Source organism: Lampetra fluviatilis, chromosome 52, assembly GCF_964198595.1.
Source record: "Lampetra fluviatilis chromosome 52, kcLamFluv1.1, whole genome shotgun sequence".
NCBI classification, from domain to species: Eukaryota; Metazoa; Chordata; class Hyperoartia; order Petromyzontiformes; family Petromyzontidae; genus Lampetra; species Lampetra fluviatilis.
This window is the reverse complement of record NC_136326.1, coordinates 1088218-1115343: the sequence shown is the minus strand read 5'-3', so window position 1 is coordinate 1115343 and position 27126 is coordinate 1088218. Positions and strand designations below refer to the sequence as shown.

General features: G+C 55.3%; 1 protein-coding gene across 4 annotated transcripts; it reads left to right on the top strand.

The window, feature by feature from the left end:
* Window positions 1-602: 602 nt before the first annotated feature.
* LOC144949056 (RNA-binding protein 25-like) lies at window positions 603-26886 on the top strand. 4 transcript variants are annotated; one of them, XM_078878864.1, is made up of 18 exons: window positions 603-1001; window positions 7069-7284; window positions 8590-8633; window positions 10676-10990; window positions 12739-12796; window positions 13639-13808; window positions 14608-14988; window positions 15518-15598; window positions 16177-16463; window positions 17126-17249; window positions 17844-17933; window positions 18677-18750; window positions 19666-19816; window positions 20011-20320; window positions 20993-21630; window positions 24664-24762; window positions 25369-25416; window positions 26380-26886. In XM_078878864.1, the coding sequence occupies exons 2-18, from the start codon at window positions 7107-7109 to the stop codon at window positions 26470-26472; spliced, it is 3141 nt and encodes a 1046-aa protein (XP_078734990.1). In that variant the 5' UTR covers window positions 603-1001; window positions 7069-7106; the 3' UTR covers window positions 26473-26886. The 4 variants fall into 4 exon arrangements, with proteins under 4 accessions (XP_078734990.1, XP_078734989.1, XP_078734987.1 ...); XM_078878863.1 differs by having other exon boundaries at window positions 10649-10990; window positions 17138-17249; XM_078878861.1 differs by having other exon boundaries at window positions 10649-10990.
* The last annotated feature ends 240 nt before the right edge of the window (window positions 26887-27126 follow it).

Here is a 27126-nt window from a genome sequence, read left to right as displayed (position 1 = left end):
TGTTGTATTTTATCGCCCCACTGGTTGTGAGCGTCGCTCCTCCAACTGCCCAGTAGCGTTCTTCACGAGCCGCCTCCAGAGGCCGATCTTGACACCGCTGGTACCGGTCCTCAGAAAGTCCACTCAGCTGCACGTCCTCCGGTACCACACCTGCTACATCCCTTCAGCCCGTGTCGTGCCCGTTTAGCCCCCCCTCTATCCGTTCAAAGAGAAGCTGCTTGGGCATGCGGTGGTTGGGCATGCGGGCTACGTGACCTAGCCAACGCAGCCTTGCTTTCCGGAGCTCACTGATGAGACATCCACCACCAAACATCCACCACTACCACGTAGCCACAACAACCACATAACTACTGCTAGAAATCCACCACCACCATGTAGCCACATCCACCACCAAACATCGACACGTAGCCACATCCACCAGCACCACTACTGCTAGGCATCCACCACCATATCCACCACCACCACATCCACCACTACTGCTCGACATCCACCAGCAACCACCACGTAGCCACATCCTCCTCCACCGCCACCACGTGGGCAAGACGCGCACCACGTGCTCAACGATAGCCAGAGGCTGTCGTTGAGCACGTGACGCGGCGGCTGCACCACGTGACCGCGTGCAGGGGCCTGGTGCCTCGGGAGGCGGAAGGAGTCGGCGCCTCGCGTTTCTTGCAACTTCCACGCCGCCACAAACAACGACAGCGGCGTAGACAACGCAGCCCGCGTGGAGCGAGCGAGCGAGCGGGCGGGCGGGCGGTGGGGAAGAGACCCGCGAGGGGAGCGAGTCGAGGGGGAGGCGACGGCAACGCCGCTCGGAGCCATCCTGACCAAGGCCGCGTCCCTCCGCCCCCACCAACACCCCCCCACCCCCCTTTAGAATCCGCAGTCCGGATAAGCGAGCTCGTCCCCCGCGGAGCACGCCCATTGGCCGGGAGGCTTCCCGCGTGACCGCCGCGCGGCCACTCACGGGCCGCCGAGGGAGCCGCGGCTGCGCGTGCGGGGTACGGAATGTGAAGGCGGCGAGGTGCCCCCCCCCCCCGCGCGCCCTCGACTCGGCCGTAGCCCGCACGGGACCCCGCGAGTGGCGCGGCTTCGTCGCCTTAATCGTTGACGTTTTTAACGAATCGCTTATTGTTGTGCTCCTACTAACGTCGTCGTTTGCCGTTCCCGCATTGAACCACCCGTGTAGAGAGAATGTGAGTGCGGAGTCACACGCGCTGACGAGCGAGCGAGAGAGACGCGCGCCCCCACACGCACGCAAGGTTTGTGTGGCGTTTCGTGTTTCCAGCGCGGGTTGTTGTTGCTGCTGTGTGCGTGGTGGTTGTGGTTTTTGTTGTGGTTGGTTGGTGGTGGTGGTAGTCCGGGGCACGTCGAGAGAGGCCTCGGGTCATCAAGAAATGCCTCAGCGCGTTGAACGCTCGTTGTTCACGTTACACTCGAACATGGGCTGGCGCTACTGTATGGGAGCTATTGTGTGTGTGTGTCTCGCCACGACGAGAGGGAGGCTTCGGCAGGGCGAGAGAGACGAATCGGTGTCGTGTGGACGATTTTTCTCCTCAGTTGAGTGACCGTACAGTGGGTGGGTTCACTGCGCGGCCCCGTAGCTGGAAGTTGCATGGCCACAATCGCGCACCGCTGCTGTGGCCACGTCTCTAATGGGCCTCCATGGTTCTCTGGCTGAGTCTCTGTGCATTGTATCTCTAGGAGTATGTCTCTTGCTACACGTATATGTCTAGATCTATTTATATATATTTGTCTACCTATGTACTTGAGTGTCGTCTTGTATCTCTGAGTGTGTCTATGTGTTCACTATGCAACCCATAGTTTAGATTGCAGGCCACGTCTCTAATGGACCTCCATGGTTCTCTGGCTGAGTCTCTGTGCATTGTATCTCTAGGAGTATGTCTCTAGCTTACACGTATATGTTTAGATCTATTTGTATATATATTTGTCTACCTATGTACTTGAGTGTCTTCTTGTATCTCTGAGTCGGTGTCTGTGGGTTCATTATGCAACCCATAGTTTAGATTGCATGGCCACGTCTCTAATGTGCCTTGTTGGTTTTCGATTTATCAAAGAGTATATTCTGTACAGTGTATCTCTAGGAGTCTATCTCTGCCAGTGTGTGTCTCTGTGTATCTACTAGTCTATATTTGTACGTGTATATGTGCATGTCCAAATATATCTATGTATCTGTATTCTTGTATCTCTGAGTTTCTATATCTATGAGTTTAATATGCGCACCGTAGTTTGGGTTTCATGGCCACAAGCGCACGTCTGTAGCTGTGTCTCTAATGTCCCTCTATGGCTCTCTGGCATTCTGTTTACCACTGAGTCTATATACAGTGTATCTCCAGGAGTCTATCTCTGCGAGTATATCTCTACGTATCTACACGTCTATGTATTTTACTGTGTATATATCTCTTGGTATATTTATTTTGTCTATCTATGTGCTTGAGTGTATTTCTCCTTGTGTCTCTGAGTCTCTGGCTATGGGTTTATTCTATTTGCATGGATGCCGTACGTGCTAGTCCTCTCAAAACTCGTGTGTTTAGGTTTAAACTCGCCATTTGGCCTATAACCAACAAGCCTTTATCGTTGCGACTTTTACGTTCATATCGTAATAAGTATAGAACACCTGTAACGCAACCTTTTGTCAGATCCACTTCAGGACGGGAATCCTCCGTATGACGCCAGTCTCGTCGGCAGTGTCTGTTTTCAAAGCAGACTCGAAGATGTATATCTACCGACTCCGATTGTCTGATTTCAAATATATGGTTGTTGATGGAACGCTAATGCCTCGTGTATCCCCCGAGAGCCAAGAACCTCGCGCGTTGGTTTTTGTTGCCACGGCGGCTTGAGCACAACGCTCAAAACGCCAAGTAGTGGGGCCAGCAGCAAGAACGGCACGACGAGGAAATCTCGAAAGGAACAAAAACAACCCCAGGTCGACACGCACATCAACAACAGCGTCCGCGATGGCTCGTCGACGCAACGTAAATTTGCAAGCGTGCAAAGAAACGCGTGCAGGAATGTGTCGTGTAGGTCAGGTTGAATACATGCCCCGAATTGAGCATAGGAAAGAGGTACGATGGTAAGGAATTGCTGACGCTCCTTGTATACTTAGCCCAGACTTGTTGAAGTTGATTATCCTACCTGGTCATTGTTTGTATTGTACAAAACAAGGTGGTTGGGGTGGTTGATTATTCTACCTGATCATTGTTCATGTTGTACAAACCAAGGTGGTTGGGGTGGTTGATTACCTTACCTGGTCATTGTTCATGTGCCAACCAAGGTGGTTGGGGTAGTTGATTCTTCTACCTGGTTATTGTTCATGTACCAACCAGGGTGGTTGATTAACCTACCTGGTTCTTGTTGATATCTCTACTGAATTGTTGATGTATTTTCTTAGTAGTCGTAGTAGTTATTGTTACAGGTGTGTAGCACCTATTTGTGGTTGATGATTTTCCCCTCTGGTTTGCTACATTCTGGATGAAGACTTCCCCCTGCCCTGCAGGTCTTGGGGTTGTACGGCCGTACATCACCACGCTGCTCAGTGTGGGTTGGTGAACGTCGCTAGAATGGCGTGGGAGCAGACGAACACACAGTGCAGGTATCCCTCGATCTACGAAAGGGATGCGTTCTTCCAAAAAAACACAACGAAATTTGGTACATCGGAATGGCCTTACTCATTAATTTAATACCAAAAATATAGGGCTGTGTATCGGAGAGTCGGTCATTCCAACTCTGCTCGCCTAAGAATACACATCTTTTCCCAATACAAAAATAATAATAATGAACGTGCATATTAAAAGATTTAATAATTTTTCACTTAAAACCAAAATAATTAACCTTTTCGGGAAACTCGCCAAAAGATGCTGCTGTACGTTGGAATGACTGGAAGCGTTGCTGCCGCCACTGCAGGGACACCGTGACGCTGTCGCCGATAGATGACGACGCAGCCCTCCCGGGTGGTGGCTCGCGTTTGGTGATCTCACGGCGCGTGGCCGTCGTGAAATTTCGTTCGCGCGGAAATTCGATTTTTCGTTAATTCGAAAGTGTCCGTAATTTGTCCGTCGCCTTAACGCTAAATTTCGTCGACCGAACGTTTGTGCAAGAACGGACTTTGCTGTACTGCCCTCTGCTGCCCACCACGCAAGCCCCTGCAGCGGTCGATTACAACCCAGCGTACAATATGCGTCACCGCCAATCCAAGCGATGTCCACGCTTATAACCCTGCTGCTTAGCTTCTGAGATCTGATAAGATCAGGTAGTTGTGGGTGATTTGGTCATTGGCGCTTGGTCTATAGGTGATGTAAACGTGCCTATCTGGATGTTGCTTTAACACGTAGGCTTTCGCGACCAATATCATCTATAATACAGGCTCTCCAACACACCGGTGTGCTGTACTCGTAACGAATTGGCATGTTCTGTTTACATGACAAACTTACTAATTGGCTGTGTCGGGTGGTGGCTAGTTTTATGACACATTTATATATTTACGCAATATAACAAAAACAACTGTATTATGGATGTTGCTGTTGTTGGTTTTGGTTCTGACTGTGTGATGCCTAGGTCCGCACAGATGGGTTCACGAGTCCACTAGCTGCACTGCCATCTTTTGACCAGTTGGCAGCTTAAGAGGAACTTTCACAAATCTGCGTGATCCACCAACTCTTGCCTCCGAAGCGTTGGGGTCGCAGACTTGCGCCCCGGCATGTTTGTGTTTTCGCTCAACGATAGCGACGCTGCATTGAGCGAGTTCATGGAGAAACATTTTTAAATTCTTGTAAGCAGGGCAGTTCGACGTGGTTCTGAAGGGAATGTCGGTTTTCAGTTTATTGATTGTTCCGCTCGTGGTTAACGGCCTTTGATCCCATACCACCCGGAATGCAACTCATCTAATCAGATTTCGGAAGCTCATCCGGGTTGAGCGTGGATAGTCAACTTGGATGATCCACCTACTGGTGTTATTGGCTACTGCGGAGGGGGGGGGGCTATGTCGTGTGCATCTCGCAGCGTGTCTGCAAAGTCCATCACTCTACTGCTCTCCTGCCTTCAACACGCATGGCACGATCTAATATATAATAATGATCATAGTTTACAGCTCGTTATCAATCAAGTGCTGACATGAAGGCCTCCCTTCACTTTATCGTTTGAAAGGGTCAATTGACCAATACGCTACGAAGCTGGTCCGCGCGGATTCGCGATTGCGGAAAGCATAGATGTGGAAGCATAAAGGTGCAGCACAGCAATGGGTTCAGCTGTCATTTAGTTTCCCACAACATAGCACAGCCCCAGAGCTGTCTGACAACCTAGCGATTACGGTGGTCACCTATGACCGGCACTGTCCAGCGATTTGGTCTAATTGGGTGTAATCGAAACCGGCGTGTAGGGTGTACGCCGGCACCGTCACTCTGGTTCTGTCGGGTTGGAAGAGCGGGGGACATCGCTCACCGCGCTGATGTTAGCAGCCACGGCCGGGAGTTGAACCTCGGTGGCTGGGTTCGGAGTGCAACGCGTTAACCCCGCCACGTAATCGCTCCCCTGCCCCCCCCGCAACAACAAATTCAAATAAAATAATCGATTTCTTGCGCGCGCAATTTCGATGCGTGCAATGTAAGGCCCTTTTATAAATCTACTGCTGGGTGAAGGAAGGCCTCTGCGCAAGCCGTCATGGCCACAATTGTTGTTTGACCATACTTGCTTAGTTGGTCAGTGTGTATTGGTCTTGGATGGGCGGAGGAGTAGTCCCAGGCCTGGTTAAAATATCACTTGCCACTGATGTTGACCGTGGCCTAAAATGGAACTTGGGTCACTGGGTTTTGGAGTACAGTTGCGCGATCCACCACCGTGCCCACACGACTCCAGCTCCCTTATCTCTTATCTCTTAGCAGATAACGCTCTCAGCTATATGTCTGTGTCTCTGTTGTATGTGAGTTTAAAGCTTAGTTAATAATAAAAATCAAGACTTCCATCTGGCTTTTAGCCCAAAGTTAATCTTTATATATAATTTGCACGCAAGTTGCACACGTCAACAATGCATTCCCTTTGCACATGGGCATATTGAGGTGTTTATCGTGAGCTCAGTAATCACGGTTGATTAATCGTTGCAGTTATTGAGTTAACTAATGTTTACACGTCTGCCAAGACGTGCATCTCGATGGGACTTTTTTGGCAGAATCAAACTTTGACAAATAAAAATACGTTTTTACCCTTTCTGGCAATACAACAGGTAGTGTGTTAAGATGTTTGAACACCAAATAGATACCTTTTTGCAAGGAATCAATTCTGCGTTAATCACACGAACTTGTGGTGAACATGCAAACCTATGAACATGCTCTGGTAATGTCTGCATTGCCTTTGAAGGTGATTGGCCTACACCAGAGACAGCAGCCGCCTTCATGGCCTTGGTGTCACTACCAGTGGCAGACCAGAGAATGGCAAAATGGGAACAGTCCAAAGACGATGCAAGTATCAGAGAATTTACAGCTCGGGTTGAGCGGTTATATCTATGGAACCTTTTTGCCAGTATCAAAGTATGATATTGGCGAAAAGGCATCTATTTGGAGTTTGAACCTCTTTAACACCTGTTTCATTGCCAGAAATGGTAACCACCTATTCTTATTTTTCACGCTTTTATCTCGGGCTGCTTAACACACGGGCTGAAGCTTCTTCAACGGGCAAATAATTTAAAGTGGATTCTCACGATTGAGTGCCGTTGTCGTGCTGCGGTGACGTCACCGTGACGCCACCGCCACACGTGTGTCACGCGTCACATACGTGTTTGTGTGCAACGCGCGTCGTTGTGAAGACGCCACAGTAGTGCCGCTGTAACGGAGCGCCTAGCCGTCCGTGACTTTTAAAGTCTTTTTCTCAAAGCTTGACGGGCGTGTCGGAATATTAGCACCGTAGACGAGAGTAAAGTGGAAACAAATGACGAAATGCGCAGTTGAGACCTACTAGTGATCTGCCCATGGATCGTGATGATGATGACTACGATGCTAAACATGGACCATGACTCGTGTGTGTGTGCGTGTGTGCCTCTGTTTCTACTGCCCGTTGCAGGCTCTGTCCGGCGTGACCAGCGCAAAACTGTGGAGAAGATGTCGTTCCCACCTCGCCTGGCACGACACCCCATGCCGGTCATGCCCCCCATCCCCATGCCCCCGGGCATGCCCCCGCTTCCCCCGGGCATGGCGAGGGGGCTACCCCCTCCCCTGCCCCCGGGACTGCCGCCCCCCCACTACGCCGGGTATCCTCCTCCGGGCATTCCGCCCCCAGGTAACCGACTGCGAGCCCTGGGCCCCCCCCCCCGTCTCGTATTCGGATCTGGTCGATTGGGGTGCATAGCTCCGGTTGGCATTGCGCTCGCACGATCTAACCAGGTGAATTCTTACGAGTCGACGCATCGTTACGTGCCCAATATGAACAGACTGTTGGGGCAAGTGCTGTTAGCGAGTAGCACCTGTGAAGGCCGGCACGGCACACGAAGGGGGTGGGTGGCCAACACCGCCCGGCCGCCTTTGTTTACACACTGCACCGGGTAGTTAATTGAGGTCGAGTCGACCTAGGGGAGGCCCAGGGACAGTTCAAATTATCGTCACCGGTGTTGGCCGTGAGCGGGAATTGAACTCAGTTCTCTGAGTTCGTAGCGCAGCGCGCTAGCGGCTACACTACCACGCTCCCCTTACACACACACTCGCAGACACACTCACAGACGCGTGCACACATGAGTCGCGTGACAGACGTAGACTGGGGGGCTCCCGGCGTGCGGGCGACGAGTAGCTCGCAGCATCGACGGCGGCGCAGGGAGCGACGTGTCCGGCTTCGGATATCGCTCAGCGGGCACTGGCGCGCCCCGCCTCCCCCAGTCTAACGCCGCACAAACGTCAACAAAACACTAAGCGCTCATTGTACGGACACAGGTACACCCCTCTCCCCTCCCCTTGCGCAGCATTACGACCCAGCCCGGTCGGTGACCCGCGTTGTGTTGACAGTGCCATGTGACACGTGGTGCGCTACTACTACCGCTGCTCCGCGTGTTAAAGCGCCGTTTGCCATATGCCATGTGCCACGTAGCACGCGACGCACCGTCCCCCGCCCCCCGATTCGTATGTTCGTTTCGCTGACACGTGTTATACGATGCCACGTGACGCGTCATGAAATGCTAATGCTCCTTGTGTTAAAGCGCCGCGCGGCACGTGTTACGTGACGCGTTATCCGCCGGCCCTTGTTTTTTTTGTGCGGCGATGCGCGTCGCGTGACGTCTCGTTCGACACCTCGTGCAGCGCCACTGCTGCTGCTGCTCTGTTTAGCTGCCGTGCAACGCGTGTAGCTGCTGCTGTGCCCGTCGAGTATCGGCACGTTTCAATATCGTCACGTCACATCTCGCGACATCTTGTGACGTCACATGACGCGTACGTCGCCAATGCCGTTTGGAGTCTTGCAAGCCGGCACGTGTTGTGCGATCCATTGTGTAATGTTGCTGTGTTGTCACATGTTGAGTCTATGCGCTTCATGGCACATCGGGGGAATTACTGCTGTGCTCATGTGTTTACGTGTCCCGTGTGTGTGTTTGTTTTCCAGGTACCCCGATGATTCCTGTTCCGATGGGCATGCTTCCCAGACCGGTGAGCTATCATCACGATTATCACATCATCATCGCCACCATCAATCATAAACTTCTAAAAGTTTTACAACTAATAATACACTCAACTCTCGATGATATCTTGGTGGATTTATCCGGCTTGTGGGATTAATCGTGGATTTACATGTGTGCTTGGGGGCCCAGCGCTCACATTCACCGCACACAAACACAGTACTTTGTATCCATCCAGCAGTGGATGGACCATGGCTGATGGTGAAGACACCAACACAGACACCACCAATATAAAAGCCAGCCTTGCTAATCGGGGGTGCAGGGGAGGGGGGTAACAAACTAAACACACAAACCCGGCACTTTAAGAAGCAATACAAACAGACGAGACTTAATGTATTTTTCACCCCCACAGTTTTACAAAGGTAAAAATAATTAATCTCATCGCCTGACTTGGTTGTGTTTTAGCATTTCTTTTGTTCGATGCTGGCCATGCCCTCCTCTCCTCCCCCATGACCCTGGATAAGCAAGAGTTGCCTGTGCAACGCGCAATATGAGGCTTGTCTTTATATGAGGCTTGTCTTTTATTTTCATGGCAATGGCCTCGGGGCACCGTGCAGTGGTACGCTGAGAAAACCTGGGGGATTAATTCTAGATTTGAAGCTTTCGTGACTGCAAGGATTCATACTCTTAGGTTTTTTCGGTAAAGTCACGTAGGTAAAAAATAAAAATAGAAATTAAATAATAATAAATGAAAACAAATCAATTAAATCACGACGTTTCGGAGGCAATTATTATTTAATTTCTATTTTTTACCTACGTGACTTTATCGAAAAAACCTAAGAGTATGAAACCTGGGGGAGTTGAGAAGCGACTACAACACCCATAGTATAGGTTTTTATTTTTTTGTTGGGTTAGATCGTTTAAATGTATAAATGTGTCATTAAACCCACCACCACCCGACACAGCCAACTAGTAAAGTTTGTCACGTCAAGAAAACATGGCAATTCATTACAGGTACAGCACACCGCTGGGTTGGAGAGTAAATGCACAACATTTACAATTGGAGTGTTTTGTTTTGCCAGTAATTACAACTAGCTTTTACACTGAGATCTCTTTTACCAGTGGCAAAATATAGTAGTAGGTTTTTACCCTTTGTGTCAGTTTTGTACCAGTTTAAAAGGGTAAAAACCTACTACTACAACTAGCTGTCGGCTGATGAAGCCAGTTGTGTACATGTAACACGCGTGTTACGTGTACACGCGTACTCCACGGTGCGTGTAGTGGTACATGAGTGCGTGTAGTGTGTGTGTGGGTGTTAGTGGACACACCACAGATAAGAGGTGTGTGACCCCCTGGAAATGGCCTTTCACTGTCAATGCACAAACCGATCTCGCGACATCCCGGAAGCTTACGCTGGGGGTAGAGCCTGCAATCGTGCGCCTCAACGGGTGACCATCACGAGCCAGACACGCCCGCTGGCGACGCCGCGGCGTTGTGCGAGAAGCAGAGCGCCGTGCGGCAAAATCCACAGTTGCGCCGCACTTCTTACGCTCCCTCGTGTTTATCCGCCTCCGCCTTGGGCCCAACCCGCACCGGCCGGCTCGCTGCTGTACAGTCGTGCGTACCCGCCGTGACTCGTGTGGTATTGTGCGTGCGTGCGTGTGTGTGCGGGCGAGCGGTAGTGTAGCGGTTAGCGCTAAGCTGTACTAGCAACCCGGCGACCCGAGTTTGATTCCCGCTCACGGCCAACACAAGTGTCGATTATCTAAAGCGGTCCCAGGCCTCCCCTAGGTCGACTGAACCTCAAATGAGTACCTAGTAAAAGCATCGCTACTAGGGAGACAAAGGCGGCTGGGCATGTTGCTGGCCACACACCCCCTCGTGTGCCGTTTTGGCCTTCATAGTTGCTCGCTAACAGCACTTGCCCCGACAGTCTGTCTAGGCTACACGGTGGATCTTTGTTTTGTTTGTGGGGTCTTGGGGGTGTGGATCGCCCCGTCTCCAGCAGTGGGATTGACATTTGCTTCCGCATTGCTGCGTGGACAGTGGACTGTGCCCTCCCTCCGGCACCAGGTGTTCCTGCCCCGTCGCATGACGCTGCCGCCCATGATGGGCAAGCCTCCAGGGCTGCTGCCTTCCCCGGGGCCGCCGCCGCCTCCGCCCGGAGCGGGGCCGCCCACGATGTCCGCCGCGGCGGCTCTCCCCGTCCGGCCGCCCGCCTCCTCGCCGGCGCCGCCGCCGCCGCCGTCGTCGTCGTCGTCGTCGTCGTTGTCGTTGTCGTCGTCCGCCCCCCGGAAGGCGGACGAGCCGGCGCCGCCCCCCACGACCGTGTTCGTGGGGAACATCCCCGACCGCGCGTCGGAGTATCTCATCGGGCTGCTGCTCGCCGTAAGTTGCCCGTCCGCTTGCGCCGTTGGCTGCCGCCTCGGTGGGATAGCCGGCGAGCCGTTCTCAGAATGAGAGTCTTTGTTTCGACCGGGGGAGAAATCCGATGAGCTGTAAAGCTCTTTTTGCACAGATGTCCAGTCGGGGCACAGGGGTCAGAACGTTACAACAACAAACAGTACAAAAACACGGTCAGAGTTCAAAGTATAAGAAAGGTAAACACTTAAAATAAAAATACGAATTAATCTTACCAGGTCAAGCCCCACTGAGCTTATTCACTTACTTTTCAGAAGCAACCTGGCCACAAATGATAGCTCGATAAAGTGGCCCATCACGTGGACATTTGTAACAGCAAAATAATCGAAATGCATGTTCTGTCTTTGCGTTCAGAAATAATTTAAATCGCTGAATGCCCGTGTGGAGGTCTGCTTGCCTTCAGGAGCGGGATCGTGTCATTTTGGCTCTGCTCCTCTGTTAAATTATCACAGGGCTGGACGGTGCTTTGCTACGGGGCAACGTTTAGTCGATACACTCGGGGGAGAGACCTCGTCCAATCACTTTCGTTTCGGTGTTCGTTGTGGTGTTGTTGAAGGCAACGCGACGGCGCGTAGCCGGTGCAGCCACGGCGAGAAGGAAACCGCCCCCCACTGTGCATACACAATGCCAACCTTGTGACCAGTCCACCCACAATCCGAACTGGTCGGGTCTCCGAAGCTTGCTCGAAGCAGGCTTGAGCCCTGCAAGTGCTTTGGATTGATCTTCTTGGTTCTTTCGGTAAAGTCACGTAGAAGGGAAATAATAAAATAATAAAAATAAAACATAATTAAATAAAATTCTCACGACGTTTCGGCCACAACACAAGCAGCCGTCCTCAGGTGAAGACAGCTGTCTGAAAGACAGCGCTCCAATGAACACTGCTAAGCTTGGCAGCATATTTTAAGCTGGGTAGGAGGAGAAGAGCGCCTTGACAAAGGAGTTTACATATCAACATAAGAATTTAGCATTGAATAAGCTGTGTTAATGTGAGAGAATTAGCAGGATGTTAAAGTCAGAAATTAGCATGTTACTGGGAGATTAGCACCCGCCCTGCCCTGCTTTGGATTGGTTTAAACGCCATGCATGCAACTGGTGTTGGGAGGCTGCTATGGGGCTACGCGGTGAGGTTAGCAGAGTTGCGGTGCAGCGTGCTCTACTGTGTTCCAACTTCCGTGCTCCCCGAGGGGGCGCTGCTGAGCACACCCACCTCCTCGTGTGCTCAATAGCAGCACTTCCCCATCACTCATTTTTGGCCACATGGTTGATCTTTGTCATTTGTGGCCGGGCGCGGTGCTGGCCACCCACCTCCTCATGCGCCGTGCCGACTTTTGTAGTCGCTCACTTAACAGTACTTTCCCTAAAAGTCTGTTGAAGTTCCATACGGGGGATCTTTGTCATTGTTGCGGTGTGTGATCAGATCTGTTTCACTCGCCCTGACACAAACTTTTGCGGTGCCTCTTACTTTATGGAGAGTCTTGTAACCCGCAGAACACGGTACACGTATGGCGATTAGGTTGGCTACGTACAACATTGTGTTTGACGTGCTGGTAAAAGGGCTTTATTGTTATTATTATTTAAACCTTTCAACTTGTGTGTGGACAGCCTGACAAGATAACAGCCGTTAATCTTAAAGGTAGCACAGCGACTGTCCTCTCTCCCTTCTTGCCTCCCTAACACCCGCCCTGTCCTGTCGTCGTCATCGTCGACTCGTGCAGAAATGCGGCACGGTGCTCAACTGGAAACGCGTCCAGGGACCATCGGGGAAACTCCAAGGTGAGACGATCTGATCTGCGGGCCGCGGTGGTGGTGGTGGTGGCGGCCGGGTTGGGGCGGTGGTGGTACGGCACTTGCCATGGGGGGTGGGGGGGTGAGTGTGGGGGGTGGGGGGCGTGAGCAGTGCACTTTGGACTTGAATACCCACCCACCCAAACCCACCCACCCACTCGCAGGCGGTGGTGATGTGCAGGGCAATTTGCGGACAATGCATCGTTCACAGTAAGGTCACCCATAACGAGAGGTTTTCCTTTGGGGTTATATCGTGTAAATATAAACGTGTCGTTAAACCCGCCAACACCCGACAACACCCGACACAGCCAATTAGTAAGGTTTGTCACGTAAGAAAAATGTACTCCCCAACGTGTCAACAAAAACATGTTGGAGAGTCAACCCACAGCATTCACAATTATATATAATATTGGTCCCGGAAGCCTTCGTGTTAAGCTGAGTTAAGGTCATCATTGCGGCCTACCAGATATTTTGTGCCGTGCCGAGACGGAGGGATTCCCTTTTTTTTTCGTGACGTGACGCAGATGGCACGATGGGGATCACATTGGGGGGGGTAGGCATGGGGGGGGGGCTGCCTTTTCATTCGTGAAGCTTGAAGGGGAGAGCATCGGCATTAGAAACTCGCAGCAGAACCGTGGCGGCCGCGGTAGATTAACTAACCGTTTGACTGGGGGGTCAGAGCGAGGGGGTGATGAGTGGAGCTGCGTGGTGTGACTGGACCGCGCGGGTACGGCGGGGCGTTGGGCGGTGTGGCGTGACTGGATCTCGCGGTGCTGAACGTTGTGCCGGCGCTGAGCTGTGTGCCGGGGTGTCCGCGCGGTGTCACGCAGCGTTCGGCTTCTGCGAGTACCGTGAGCCGGGCTCCTCGCTTCGCGCCCTGAGGCTCCTGCACGACCTGGAGCTGGGCGACCGGCACCTGCTGGTGAAGGTCGACGCCAAGACCAAGGCCCTGCTGGATGCGTGGAAGGCCCAGCAGCAGGCGTCCACTGCCGCCGCCGCCGTAAGCGCACGTGGCCTGTGTAATGCAGCCAGGGTTGGTGAATCGCACCAATGTTCCCCGTTTACTTCGAGGAGGTTGCCGTACCCTGGCTCTGCCAGGAGGAGGCAGCACAGCGGGAGATGTGGACTCCACCTGTTCCGTCTGTGTGGGATTGAGTGTTTCCCCCTTGCACGCGTGGGTTTTTCTCCAGGTGCTCTGGTTTTCTCGAGCATGTAATTGGCTGATAACATCTTAATATGTAGAGGATCGCAGAGCTTGGGCTATTGTTGGCACTGGCTCATTGCGTGGCTGCCTTACTGCTTGTCAGTGGCGAGATAACTACCTCGCCTGGTATACAGGAGGTCGTGGATTTTTATCCCGACCCTGGTGCCTGTATATTTGGAGTTTGCGTGTCTCTCTCCCCGTGGTCCTGTGCATTTTTCTCCGGTCCCTCCGGTTTTTCCCCCCAAAATGTAGAATTAGCATCACGTGTTTAGAGAATTTGGCTTCTGTTATACATTTCCACGTGATGATGATAATCCACTTCGTTGAGCTATCCCCTGTGGCCAGGTCACTTCTGAAAAAGAACTTCATAGCTCAGTGGGCCCTACCTGCTAAAATAGTCATAGTTTCGTGAGAAATCTGTGCACGTCTTGAGTTGCCCTTTCCCTACAAGGGTGAGCACGTACTCCGGAGCGGCGCCATGCAAGTTGAGAGGCACGGCCTTTGATGTGTTTTTTTTTACGTAACGACCCTCTCCTCGCCTTCTCCTCTCTTGATGCTCCCGTCGCGCTCCTCCACCTTCCCCGTCCGGCCACAGGCGGAGAAAAGCAGCAGCAGCAGCAACAACGACGAGAAGACGCAGCCGGCTTCGAACCAAGCCCACGAGCAGGAAAAGAAGGCGGCGGGTGAGGAAAAACAGCAGGGGGAACAGCAGCCGCAGGACAAGGAGCGGCAGCAGCAGCAGCAGCAGGATGAGAAGGACAAGAAGCAGGTGAAGGAGCGGCAGCAGCAGGAAGAGAAAGCGGCGGCGGCGGAGGAGAGCGACGGCAATGACCTGGACGCGGCGACGCGCCGCGTGGACGAAGCGACGCAGCAGGAGATCCGCGCCGTCATCCGCGAGCACGAGAGCCAGCTGTCGGGAGAGTCGGGCGGCGCCGACAACTTCCAGCGTCGCCGGCGCAAGGAGCGCAAGGACGGGGTGAGTGCCGTGCGTGTGCGCGTGGCGTGCGCGTGCCGTGCGTGTGCATGCCGTGTGTGCGTGCCGTGCGTGTGCGCGCTGCGTGTGTGCGTGCTGCGTGTGTGGGCTGTGTGCGTGCCGTGCGTGCGTTGTGTGTGTGTGTGCTGCGTGCGCATTGTGCAAAAACATCGCCACTGGGGAGACAAAGGCGGTCGGGGGTAGTGCTAGTCACCCACCCCCTCGTGTGCCGTGCCGGCCTTCATAGGTGCTGCCCGCTAACGGCACTTGCCCCAAAACTCTGTGAAGGCTACACGTGGGGTGGGGGGATCTTTGTCTTTGTGTGCTTGCGTTGGGGAGTGGTAGTATGGTGGTCTTTGCAAGTGACAGCAGTCGGCTTGAGCGTAACAAATGTGGCAGGGCGAGCAATTTTTTCGGTGTGTGGGACGGCCTGCCGAGGACGCGTGGCGTGCGTGCGCCGCGTGGCGAGCGTTATTGCCGGGCGTCCTTCCCTGCACCGTCTGCCTCCCTCCCTCCCCGTCTCGTTGCGTAGGATCTGGACAACATGGACATCGAGGATGACAAGAAGGACCTCATTTCGCGCGAAATCAGCAAATTCAGAGACACCCACAAGGTGCGCTTAACCGGTGTGCCGCGCCCACTGGAAACCATCGCCAACGTCAGCCCTTGGCCCCGTACCTTGCGGCGCGTCGGCCACCACAGTTTCTTCGCCGCGGCCTTCAGCCGACCTAGCCACAGTCGTCGCCACACGCCATTCTGTTGTGCCCGTGTTGTGTCTGTTGCAAAGGGAGTTTGATATCCGGCCGGGCTATGAACCTGGCCACGGAACCATCCTGTACATCCAGGCTCGGGGCCTGGCGCGAGCCCCCCCTCCCCTCCTTGTTAAACACGAGCGCGAGTTTAGCGGCTCGCACGCGTTGCTTGGCAACAATCGGTTTCAAAGACAATGCATATATTATCAAGAGCATGTTTGTTTGCACGTTTCTCCACACACGTACGTGTGGTTAATGCAGACTTGATGATGCCTTGCAATAAGATATCTATTTGGCGTTTGAACATCTTAACACGACACCGGTTTTATTTGCCAGAAAGGGTAAAACCTATTCGTGTTTTTCATCAAGAGGTGTTGTCGTCGTCGTTCCGGTCGACGAGCGTTTATTTTGACGCCCGCCGTTCCACTTCACCCGTCAGAAACTGGAGGAGGAGAAGGAGAAGAGGGAGAAGGAGCGGCAGGACATGGACGTCGTCGACCGCGACCGCCCGGAAGCGAAGAGGGATCGTGAGGAGCGCGAGGACCGGGAGAAAGAGGAGCGCGAGAGGGAGCGGGAGCGCGAGCGGGAGCGCGAGAGGGAGCGGGAGCGCGAGCGGGAGCGCGAGAGGGAGCGCGAGCGCGAGAAGGAGCGGGAGGAGCGGGAGAAGGAGAAGCAGCGCGAGAAGGAGAAACCCCACGTCACCAACCAGGAGCCCAGCCCTGCCAGGTGCAAAGCGACGGTGCCTCGCTGTCCGTCCCTGCTGCGGCCGCCGCCGCCGCTGGTGGTGACGTTCGGCGTGCCGTCTTGCTGCTGCTGCTGCTGCTGCGCGTTGTTCCGGAGTGCCGCTGCCAACGTGAGGGGAGGAGCTGTGCCCTTCGGGTTTCTTTAGTCTCTGCTGTCGCCCATCCTCGCAGCGGCGGCTTTTGGCTGCCCGTCGAACAACGACGGTCGCCGCATCGCGCGGCGCTTTGAGACGCGCTTCTGCGGCCGTCTGGAACGCTCTTCCTTCAGATATTAGGAAGCGACTGGGTGCTATGCAATTTTAAATCATCAACATCTAGATTGACAACTAATTTCTTTAGAACTGCTTGTTGTGTTTAGTTTGTCGTCCTTCCCCCGCGTTTCCGATTAGCCACGGTTGGCTACGTACGGCGTGAACGAAGTTCAACACGCGTACTTGGATGCGCACGTTGTGAAGTATCACCAACTCGGGAGTCTGCCTGCCTGCCTGCCCGTTGCACGCAGCATGCGTGCCCTGCTGCTACTGCTGCATGGTCAAGTGTACGGTGTCACTAGCTCAGGTCCGTGTCCGGCTGGTGACGTCGTGGCAAACCGGCGTTGACCCGTGTCGACCGCCCCGCTAACTCTGCGCGTGCCGTTGCGCTCAGCGACGATGGAAGCCGTGACCGCGAGCGTCTGTACGGCTCGCACGAGGAGGAGGACGAGGAGGACTTCTACGTGAGGAAGAGGCTGGAGAAGAGGCTCTGGGAGAAGGAGGCCTCCTACCAGGAGGTGCGCACGGACACGAACACTGCCAGACGGGAGATGAGCAGGCGACAGACGATCTCGACGCAGATGACGCTCACATGGACGTGGACCAGCTTACTGTCTCAAAAATAATAATCATAATCATGACCCCTTTTGTATGTTGAACTTCTTTCGCACCGTACGTAGCCAACCGTGCTGATCGGAGGTCCAAGCGCAACGACGAGGCCTGTTCAGTTTAACCTGCGGGTGTTGTCCAGAGCTTGCAGAGAGAAAGAGAGAGAAGCGTTTGACAGTCCCCCACCCACCACTCTGAGATGTCCCCCCCACACCACCAAGACAAAGATCCCCCCTGTAGCCTTCACAGACTGTTGGTGCAAGTGCTGTTAGGGAGCACCCATGAAGGCCGGCACGGCACTCGAGGCAGTGGGTGGTGGCCAGCACCACGCCCGGCCACCTTTATCTTCCCAGCGGCAATGTTTACGCAGTGCACCAGGTACTCATTTGAGGCTGAGTCAACCTAGGGGAGGCTCAGGAGCAGTTCAGATAATGACATCTGCGTTACGGGTTGCGCGTCCCTTAATTAATCGGCCAATTCCACGTTGTCGTCCGTCTGTGCAGAGGTTAAAGAACTGGGTGGCTCGCGAGAAGAAGCGATGTAAACTCTACGAGAAGGACGCCAAGAAGGAGCGGAATCGGAGGAGAGACATGGTACGCACACTCGCACATGTACACACAAAGACAAAGATCCCCCGCGTAGCCTTAGCAGGCTGTTGGGACAAGTGCCGTTAGCGAGCACCTTATGAAGGCCGGCACGGCGCACGAGGGGGTGGGTCGCCGGCACCACGCCCGAGTGGCGGTGTATATTTCACACCGCACCAGGTACTCGTTTGACGCCGTGTCACGTCACGTGAAGAGCTGTACAGCTCAGTGGGCCTTACCTGGCGCAGTAAAAAACATTTAGTTTTAGTTCTGTGTCTCGGGTATATTCCGTCTGTCTCGTTCGTGTGAGCGACCTCGGTCCGTCTCGTCAGCTCTGTCTCCCGCATTGGGGGACTCGGTGACGCCGTTGGCCGCTCGTTGCAGAGAGGGGGTCGCCGTTTGAACCCAGCGGCCTTCACCTGCTTGTTGCCGCGGGGGTGAGGGGGGTGGGTGGTGTACGTTGACCGTAAAAATACCGCGGCATGCGCCGTGACGTCGTTTGCAAGGCTCGGTCCGTCGTGTGCCGTTGTCACACTCCAGGTTTTCCAAAACCTGAAATATGTCACCGTATGATAGGTTGCAATCATAGCCCCCTCCTGAAAAAGAGTCTTGAGACTCGCCGAGGCTTTTCTAGGTAAGCAAAGCTCAATAATAAGAATATTAACAATCGAGTCAATTGATCGTGACATGCCCGTGCGTGCGTGTGTGTGCGTGTGTGTGTGTGCGCTCGTGTGTCACCGCCGTGCCTTCAGACCAAGGAAGCGAAGCGTCTGCGCGTGTTCTTCGAGGAGTACGACGATGACCGGGACGACCCCAAGTACTTCATGTGAGTGCATCCACGCCTCGCGCTCTTGTGTGCGCACGTGTGTGTGTGTATGCATTGCCATGTAATGTAATACTGTGGTCTGGCGGTTAGCGCGCTGCGCTACGAACCAGGCGACCCGAGTTCGATTCCCACTCACGGCCAACATCAGTGACGATTATCTGAACCGTTCGTGGTCCTCCCCTAGGTCGACTCAGCCTCAAACGAGTACCTGGTGCGGTGTGTAAAAATCACCACTGGGGAGACAAAGGCGGCCGGGCGTGGTGTTGGCCACTCACCCCCTCTTGTATCATGCCGGTCTTCATATGTGCTCGCTTAACAGCATTTGTTCTACCAGTCGGTTAAACGTTAGACGTGTTGAGAATGGGGCTCACACAGAGACCCGTAGATTCACGTAGAGACCCACAGACTCGCACAGACACACTTAGATTCACACAGAGACCCACGGACACCCATGGATGCACACAAACACCCCCATAGATTCACACACAGACCCCATAGACTCGCGCTTAGGTTAGGCTAGCTACAGAGAGATGCCACCGGTGCAGAGCTGACGGAGTACAGACTCCTCTACTTACGAAGGAGTTATATTCCAGAGATTTGTTCCTCGGTCGAATGTTCGTAAGTGGAGCAGTCATTTCACAGGCAGACCGAGAGTGAGATGGGAGCGGGATACGAGGACGGCTGTGCGACGAGAGACGAGGCAGAGAGGAGAAGGGCGTGGTGAGTCGTCGGGGCTCTTGGCTAAAAAGAAGCGGGTAGGAGGGATGGGGGGGGATGACGAGCAGGAAGGAGGTTGCCCACGCACGCTGCAGCAGCGTAATGCACATCGTCCCCTCCCGCTCTCACGTCCCATGGCCCCCCCTCCGCTCACCACGCATCACGTCGCCCCTCCCCCCCCCCCCCTCGTGCTCCCAGGGGCAACGCGCTGGCCAAGCGTCTGTGGGAGCGCGAGAAGGAGCTGGAGTCGGACGAGAGGGACCGCTGGCGCGAGCGCGAGGAGCTGCAGGAGCTGCGGCTCAGGTTCATCCGCGAGGGTCGGCCCGACCCCGACGGGGACATCCTCAGGGTGAGTGTGGGGTCGTCGCCACCCCCGCTCCCCCCCCATCGATTCCACTCCGTTCGAACGATGTGCGTACGTGTATGTCGTTGGAACGGAATCGGAAGAAAAACTGATGACGTACAATCGTCGCAGCTCTACAACCGCGTCAACGCTCGCCCAGCCACCGACTGACTCCGCTGCTGCTGTCGCGTGCGGTGCAGATCCAGCAGATGGAGGCGCGGTGGGAGATGGACGCGAGCATGGAAGGCGGCTCCGACTCCCCCGCCGAGAACGGCGAGGCCGCCGGCGGCGTGCCGTCGGCGAGCGAGGGCCCGGCGCTCCTCCTGCCGTCCCTGCGGCCGACGCTGCGCCCCGTCAACCTCGCGCCGTCCGTGTCGCCGCACAGCGACGAGGGGGCCGCCACGGCGGCGGGGCCGGCGGCGGCGTCGACATCGTCGTCGCCCGGCAGACGACGGCAACTCGCGGCGGACGGCGGAGCCCGCATGCCCACGCACAGGGGCCTCCGTCACGGTGCGTGCCGCTGAGGGTCGGCGTACGGTTACGGTGGGGGGACACCGGGGGGTGGGAGGGGTGGGCGGGCGGGCGGGAGGGGGAAGGGGAGGGGGGCCTGGTGGATGGTGCGGGGTGTTTTTTGTAGCGATTCTCCTTCCCCAGCGCGTGGCCTCGTTGAGAATCTCCGAGCTCTCCCGTGTGGAGATTTAGCGGATTTGGCGTTGCGTTGGTGGATAGATGTTAACTACCTCGCCTGGTATCCAGGAAGTCGTTGGTTTGATCCCGACCCTGACGCCTGCTGCTGCTGTATATTTGAAGTTAGCGTCTCTCTCCCCGTGGTCGCGTGGATTTTTCTTGGGGTCCTCCGGTTTTTCTCTCATTTAGAATCAACACGTGATGATGAGCCCACTTCATTGAGCTATCATTTGTGATAACCAGGTCGCTTCTGAATAATAGCTACATAGCTCAGTGAGGCCTTACCTGGTAAAATAAAAATGGTTTATCTTGTTTTAGAGAGTCGCGTCGCGCTCACAAACGCCACGTCGGCGAATGGGGAGACTGGATTCAAGCAACGCGGTAAATGGTTGGCTACGTACAATTGTGACCGGTGCAGCCAGCGTGACAGTGTGCCATGCCGGGCCTTTTTGTGCCGTCTCCCCCCCCCCCTCCTTGTCCGTCCCCTCGCCGCAGCTTTCCCCAACGGAAGCCCCGGGCCGCTGCCGCACCACTCGTCGTCGCGCTCCCGCAGCGACGTCCGCCACCAACAACACTACCACCGCCACCACCGCCCTGGCGGCGGCGGCGGCGAGGCGGAGAACAACGACGAGGAGGAGGAGGAGGAGGAAGCTGACGAAGAGAACGACGACGACGAAGACGACAGGGGGGGCGACGAGGACGACGTCCCGACCGCCCGCGCGGACGCCTACCACGCCGGCAGGGGTCGCGGCGGCGCCGCCGCCGGCCCCTCGATCGGCGCCGTGCCGTCGCCGATCGAGCGGCTGCTGGTGAACCGCGCGATGGAGCGGCGCGTGGGGCGGCCGAGCGGACGCCCGGCGCCGTACGGCACGGCCGCCGACGACTCGCCCGTGGGGCTGCCGTCGTCGATAGACTCCTCGGCCGAGGACGAGGCCAGGGCGGCCGGCGGCGGCGGAGGCCTCCGGTGCGGCGGGCTCGGCGGCGCCGGAGACGACGGGGGAGGTGGCGCCGAGGAGGCGGCGCGCGTCTCGGAGGAGGAGCGCAGGCGGCATATCAAGACCCTCATCGAGAGCATCCCCACCTCCAAGTCGGAGCTCTTTGCCTACCCGCTCGACTGGAGCATGCTGGACCCGGTGCGAGCGACGCTCCTGTTACCGCCCGCCCCGCGTAATCGTCGTCGTCGTCGTCATCATCAGCGTTGTCATCGTCGTCATTGTCATCATCAGCGTCGTCATCATCATCATCGTCATCATCAGCGTCGTCATCTTCATCGTCATCGGCAGCGTCGTTATTGCACATACCTTACAGTGGATATCCATTACCGGTTGGGTTATTCATAGGGTAATCAACAATGCCACAGTTGGCTACGTACGGTGCGAAAGAAGTTCAACATAAATCACGACCATGGTCGTTTCAACAGCAACGGAATCGGCCGTATTGGTTGGATGGTCTGGAACGTAATTATCATCATCATAGTCATCCTCTTCGTCATCATAGTCATCATTTTCAGCATCACGTATTTTCTAATGAGCTAATGACAGTGCAAGTCTCGACAAATAAGCGGCCTCCAGAAAGCCGTGTTGAGCTGTTTGTGAGACGAATCGGTGATGCGCCTTGCTAGGGAGCAATGCGTTGAATATAAAACCACGAACAAAGGACGGTTAGCCCCTCAGCAGGGTTGGGCCTGGGTGGGCGACCACCACCTTGCATGCCAGCGTGTCGTAGGCAGCCGTGGGTCTGTGTTGCGCGCCGGTCAGCAGAGTGCATTGTTGTGCTGTGCTTCTATGCTCCTACGTCTGTGCTGCCCGCGTTCATACTGTCAACTGTCCCCCTCGACCCGCACGGCGTGGGGAGGCCCTCGTCCGGCAGTGGATTGACAGAAGGGGCTGTAAACGTACGCAGGTGAAAGTCGAGCGTTGGGGCCTTGCGTCATCGTTGTCCTTCTCCTCCTCAGCGGCTGTACATGTAACAGAGGCGGTTGAGCCAGATCATTGAGTCGGGAGTAGCGGGGGATGCGACATCACTGCGATGGTGCACTCCCCTACACGCGTGCGTTTGTGGATCGGCGCGTTGAGTCCGTTGGAAGACTCGACGCGCCGATTTGCGGACGACAGCGTTTCCACCATTGGAACCTCCTTTGCCAGTAGTAAAATATGATAATTATTTTTTTACCCTTTTATCTGGAAACAAAACTGACACCTTTTTTTACAAGGACTCATGTTTGCATTGACCACAATACCTGCGGTCAGAATGCATTCGAGAGCTCTCATACTCTGATGGTGCATTGTCTTTGAGTTGTGTGCGTCTTTTGGCGTCATCTGGTCCAACACCATGTGAGACTAAGAAAAGCTGTCTCGGGTGTGGACCAATCAACTTCAAGGACAGTGCATACATTATCAGAGTTGTGTTTTTTTGTTTGCATTCTGACCGCAGGTATTGTAGTCAATGCAAACATGACTCCTTGTAAAAAAAGGTGTCAGTTTTGTTGCCAGATAAAAGGGTAAAAAAACCAATTATCAAGACAGCGTTTCCGTTCGGAGCTCTTCGTTCGTGGGAAACTGTGCAACGAACCGCCCCGTGACGGACGTCAGAGCCCCCCCCCCCCCCCCCCGCTGACCATCGCACAACGACTGCGCTGCCGACATCTCTTCAGTTCACTCGCTCATTATCCGCGCGAGCGTCGCTGCTCCCCCCTCACAAGTCCTGCGGCTCTGGAGATTTGTTTTCGTCGCGTGGCAGTCAAAGCGGCCGGCGTCTTCTTTCAACGCGATCATTGGTTCGCCGGACGGGCTGAGGCCATCGGCTTGCCGCGACTGAAACTCTGGTTTAGTCGCGGGCGGCTGAAACGAATTTAAATCCAGGATTTCAGCGGTTGCCGGTGTTGGCACCGTGTCTCTTCGCGGAGGAGCCGTTATGAACCCCCTTGAACCGTTCGGTCGGCCACATTCTGAAGATGTTAACATTTGTGTGCGCGTGCGTGCGACGATCCACCGCCCCACGTAAACAAACCTTCACGACAGGAAACCCTGCAGGCAGGGTTTGCAGGGTCAACCAATCGGTGAAGGATAAACAAGAGTTTGAGAACAAACTGAACAGGTGGTCATATATATAGTCTTTCGGTAAAGTCGCATAGATAGGACTTTACCGAAAGACCCAAAGAATATGAATTCCTGCAGTCACGAAAGCTTTTAAGTCAAGGTGGTCATATCACAAAGGGCAAAATAAACCAATGTTAGGGAGACAAAGACAGTCAGGCGTGGTGCTGGCCACCCACCCCCTCGTGTGCCGTGCCAGCCTTCAAAGGAGCTCGCTAACAGCACTTGCCCCAACAGTCTGTTAGGGCTACACTGGGGAGCGGGTGGAATCTTTGCCTTTGGTTGCCCACCAAAGATATTTGGGAGGCCTATTTGGCGGTCGGTAAGGAACATGTTCCGCATTCATGCTGTGGCTGGATCAGGCTGGGACTGGCGAGTACGAGTGTGGGGGGGGGGGGGAGCGTCATTTGGGAGCCGCGCGTCAGTCGTTGGGTCGGGTGTGCCGCCCGCGGTCTCGTCGACTGAGCTCGGCGCCTCCCGCGTCGCCGTGATTCATCGCGGCGATCCCGGGGGGGGAGGTATCTGTCGGTGACGGTCATCGCCTCCTCCGGCCCGCGCGTCGGGTGTCCCCCGTCGCGTGCTCGAGTTATATTTGCTGCGGAGTTGAGCGGGGGGCGGGGCCGACTTGCTACGATTGGATACGAATGAACCGACGCGTAGTGGGTTGATGCACGTATCAAAAACTAAAAACACGCTTCGCGTCAAATTTGGTTCTGTGCATACGTTGGCTGAATTGGCGAACTCCGTCCGTTGGGACGGTCATGCGGACGGCGTCGGCTCTCGGCGGCAGAGTGGGTGGGAAGGCTTAGCGGCCCGAGTTCGGTTTGCGCTCACGGCCAACAATCGGCGACGAATATCTGAACTGGCACCGGGCCTCCACAAGGTCAACTCGGCCTGACACAAGTACCCATTGCGTTGTGCTGTGGTAAGCGTCGGCATCGGTGAGACAAAGGCAGTCCCAGGGCGCGGTGTCGGCCAGACCACCCCCACGTGCACCGTGCCGGCCTAAATAGCCGTTCGCTGACAGCACTTGCTTCAACAGCGTTATATTTTTTGCGTGCGGTCGTGCAGAAGCTGATGTCGCGCCGCATCAAGCCGTGGGTGAACAAGAAGATCGTGGAGTACATTGGCGAGGAGGAGCCGACGCTGGTTGATTTCGTCTGCACCAAGGTGTGAGGGATGTGAGGGAGGGGGTGTGGGGGCTGATGGGGGGTACAGGCTTTGTGTGGGGGCAAGAGTGGCGTTGGCTACGCCACACCTCCACCGCCATCGTCAACGACGCTCGTCACCTAAAGGCCCGTACGGGGACATTCTCGTGTGTGTGTCTGTGTGTTTGCGCGTGTGTGCGCCAACGCACGCGTGTGTGCGTCTGTAGTCACACTTGTTTACGTGCCAGTGTCGTGGGGATCGATGGCGTAGCGCGGCGACCCAAGTTAAATTCCTTCTGGCGGACGCTGACGGTGGCGAATAATTGAAACCGATTCTGGGCCCCTCCCCTGGGTCGACTCGCACGAGGCCGAGTCGGCCTGTCGCGCTGTGCGGTGACGAAAGGCGGCCGGGCGTGGTGTTGCCCGGCCACCCACCGCCCCTCGTGCGCGGTGCCCGGTCTTCGTCGGCGCGTCGCTCGCCAACTGCACTCGCCCCAACGGCCTGTTGAAGGCTACGTTGGCGTGCGCGAACGCACGTGTGGTCGCGCGCGTGCCTCGCCGCTGCCGTTTGCATCATTGACTCGCATTTTTCCGTGTTTTGTTCCACCTCCCTCCTCCCATATCCTAGCTTCTGTCGCACAGCGCGGCACAGAGCATCCTGGACGACGTCACGATGGTGAGCGGCGTGCCCCAGCCTCCTCCACCCCCCCCCCCACTACCCCCCTCCCCCCCCTGCTTTCACTTGCCTGTGGTGGCTCTCAATGGGCATAATTGCACAGGCCCCCCCCCCCCCAAAGCCACCCCCAAGGGCCCCCCACGGCTAAACCCTCCCAAGGCCCCCCTGATTTCAAACCACTTCCACTTCCTGAATCTTCCTTCTGAGCACCGCTCCTCCCGTAGTCGTCTCTTCCCACCCCCCTCCCAGCTATATCAGAGAATCAGAAACCTTTATTTAGCCTGGAGGAATCCGATGAGCTGTGGAGCTCTGAATACAAATCCACGTTATATCAACGTTGTAATCGAGATTTAAATCATTATCTTCTCATTATGATGCTCATTCTCCCGCAGGAAAACCTCGCCGAGTCTCATGACTCTCAGGAGGGTCCTGCCAAGTTTTTAAAGGTGGTTGGGGGGCAGGGGGGAGTGAGGTGGGAACCAAATACAGCGATTTTCAGGCGTTGGTAGTTTGATCAAATGTTGACGTTCGGACAATGACGCTGGCACATAATTGGCCTGCCCTTACGGCTGATGTCATGGGATCGTCATCGTCCGTCGTGAAGCAGACGGCGCGTTGTTCTTCACGTAGCCCGGCGCCTGGGCCCCTCTCCCGCCCTTCGGCCACCCTGGTGCAGTTGCACCGCCTGCGCGCTCTGCAACTCCGCCACCGTTAACGTGCAAACGTTGCGCTTCGGCTGGTGCCGCCGCCGACGAGGTTGAAAACGACAAAAAATTTAACGAAAACAACGGATTCGTGACCCCGCCCCGAATCGTGACGGTCGCCTTCCATCGCGGTCGTTACGGTAACCGCATCGGTACCGGTGTTGCCGTCAAGGAGGAGCCGGCCAATCCCCTGCCATCTCGTCTAATGCTCTGCCCTTGTTCTGTTTCCCTCAACCCCCCTCCCTCCTCACCGTGGCAGATTCTGGACGAGGAGGCTGAAGGCTTCGTGTTAAAGATGTGGAGGCTTCTCATCTACGAGACGGAAGTTCGTAAGATGGCGGTGCTCAAATGATGGCCGCCCCCCTTCCCTGCCCCCCCCCTTCCTAACTCCTCTGCTCACGTCCATTCCTTACGGTTGTCCTTCGCCGCCAAGTGTCCCTGTGTTTCGTACGCGGACTAAATCACCCTTCCCAGCGTCCACGTTTATCATGAGGAGGAGACGCCCACCCGCCCGCCCGGCGCACTTGGCCGCCTCGTGCGGCCCGCAGCCCACGGGAAGGGCCGTGGCACCCCCTCAAGCGGGAGTCCAACTTGACCGACCGCACAGAGGGGAGGGGTTGTCGCTCTTGGCGAGACCGAGGAATCGAAACTGAATCGTCTCGAGCCCTCGTTTTGTTTTCGTATTTACGACATAACTCTTTTTTGACTTGTTGTAAATATTGTTTGTAATCAGTGTAGAGTGATATAAAAACTGAGAGCTTGGTTTAAGAAATGGGTGTTGTGTGTGTTTTGTTGCAAGCGTTTGGGTGTGTACGTATGTGTGTATGCGTGTGTGTGCGTGTGATCTGGACAGTCCTATCGGTGAGCTCCTCCGACAGGCAAGGCTGGGTCATGTAGCCCGCATGCCCAGCCACCGCATGCCTGAACAGCTTTTGTTCGGCCGGATAGAGGGGGCTAGACTGGCGCGGTACGGGCTAGAGAAGAGATGGAGTGACGTGGTACAGGA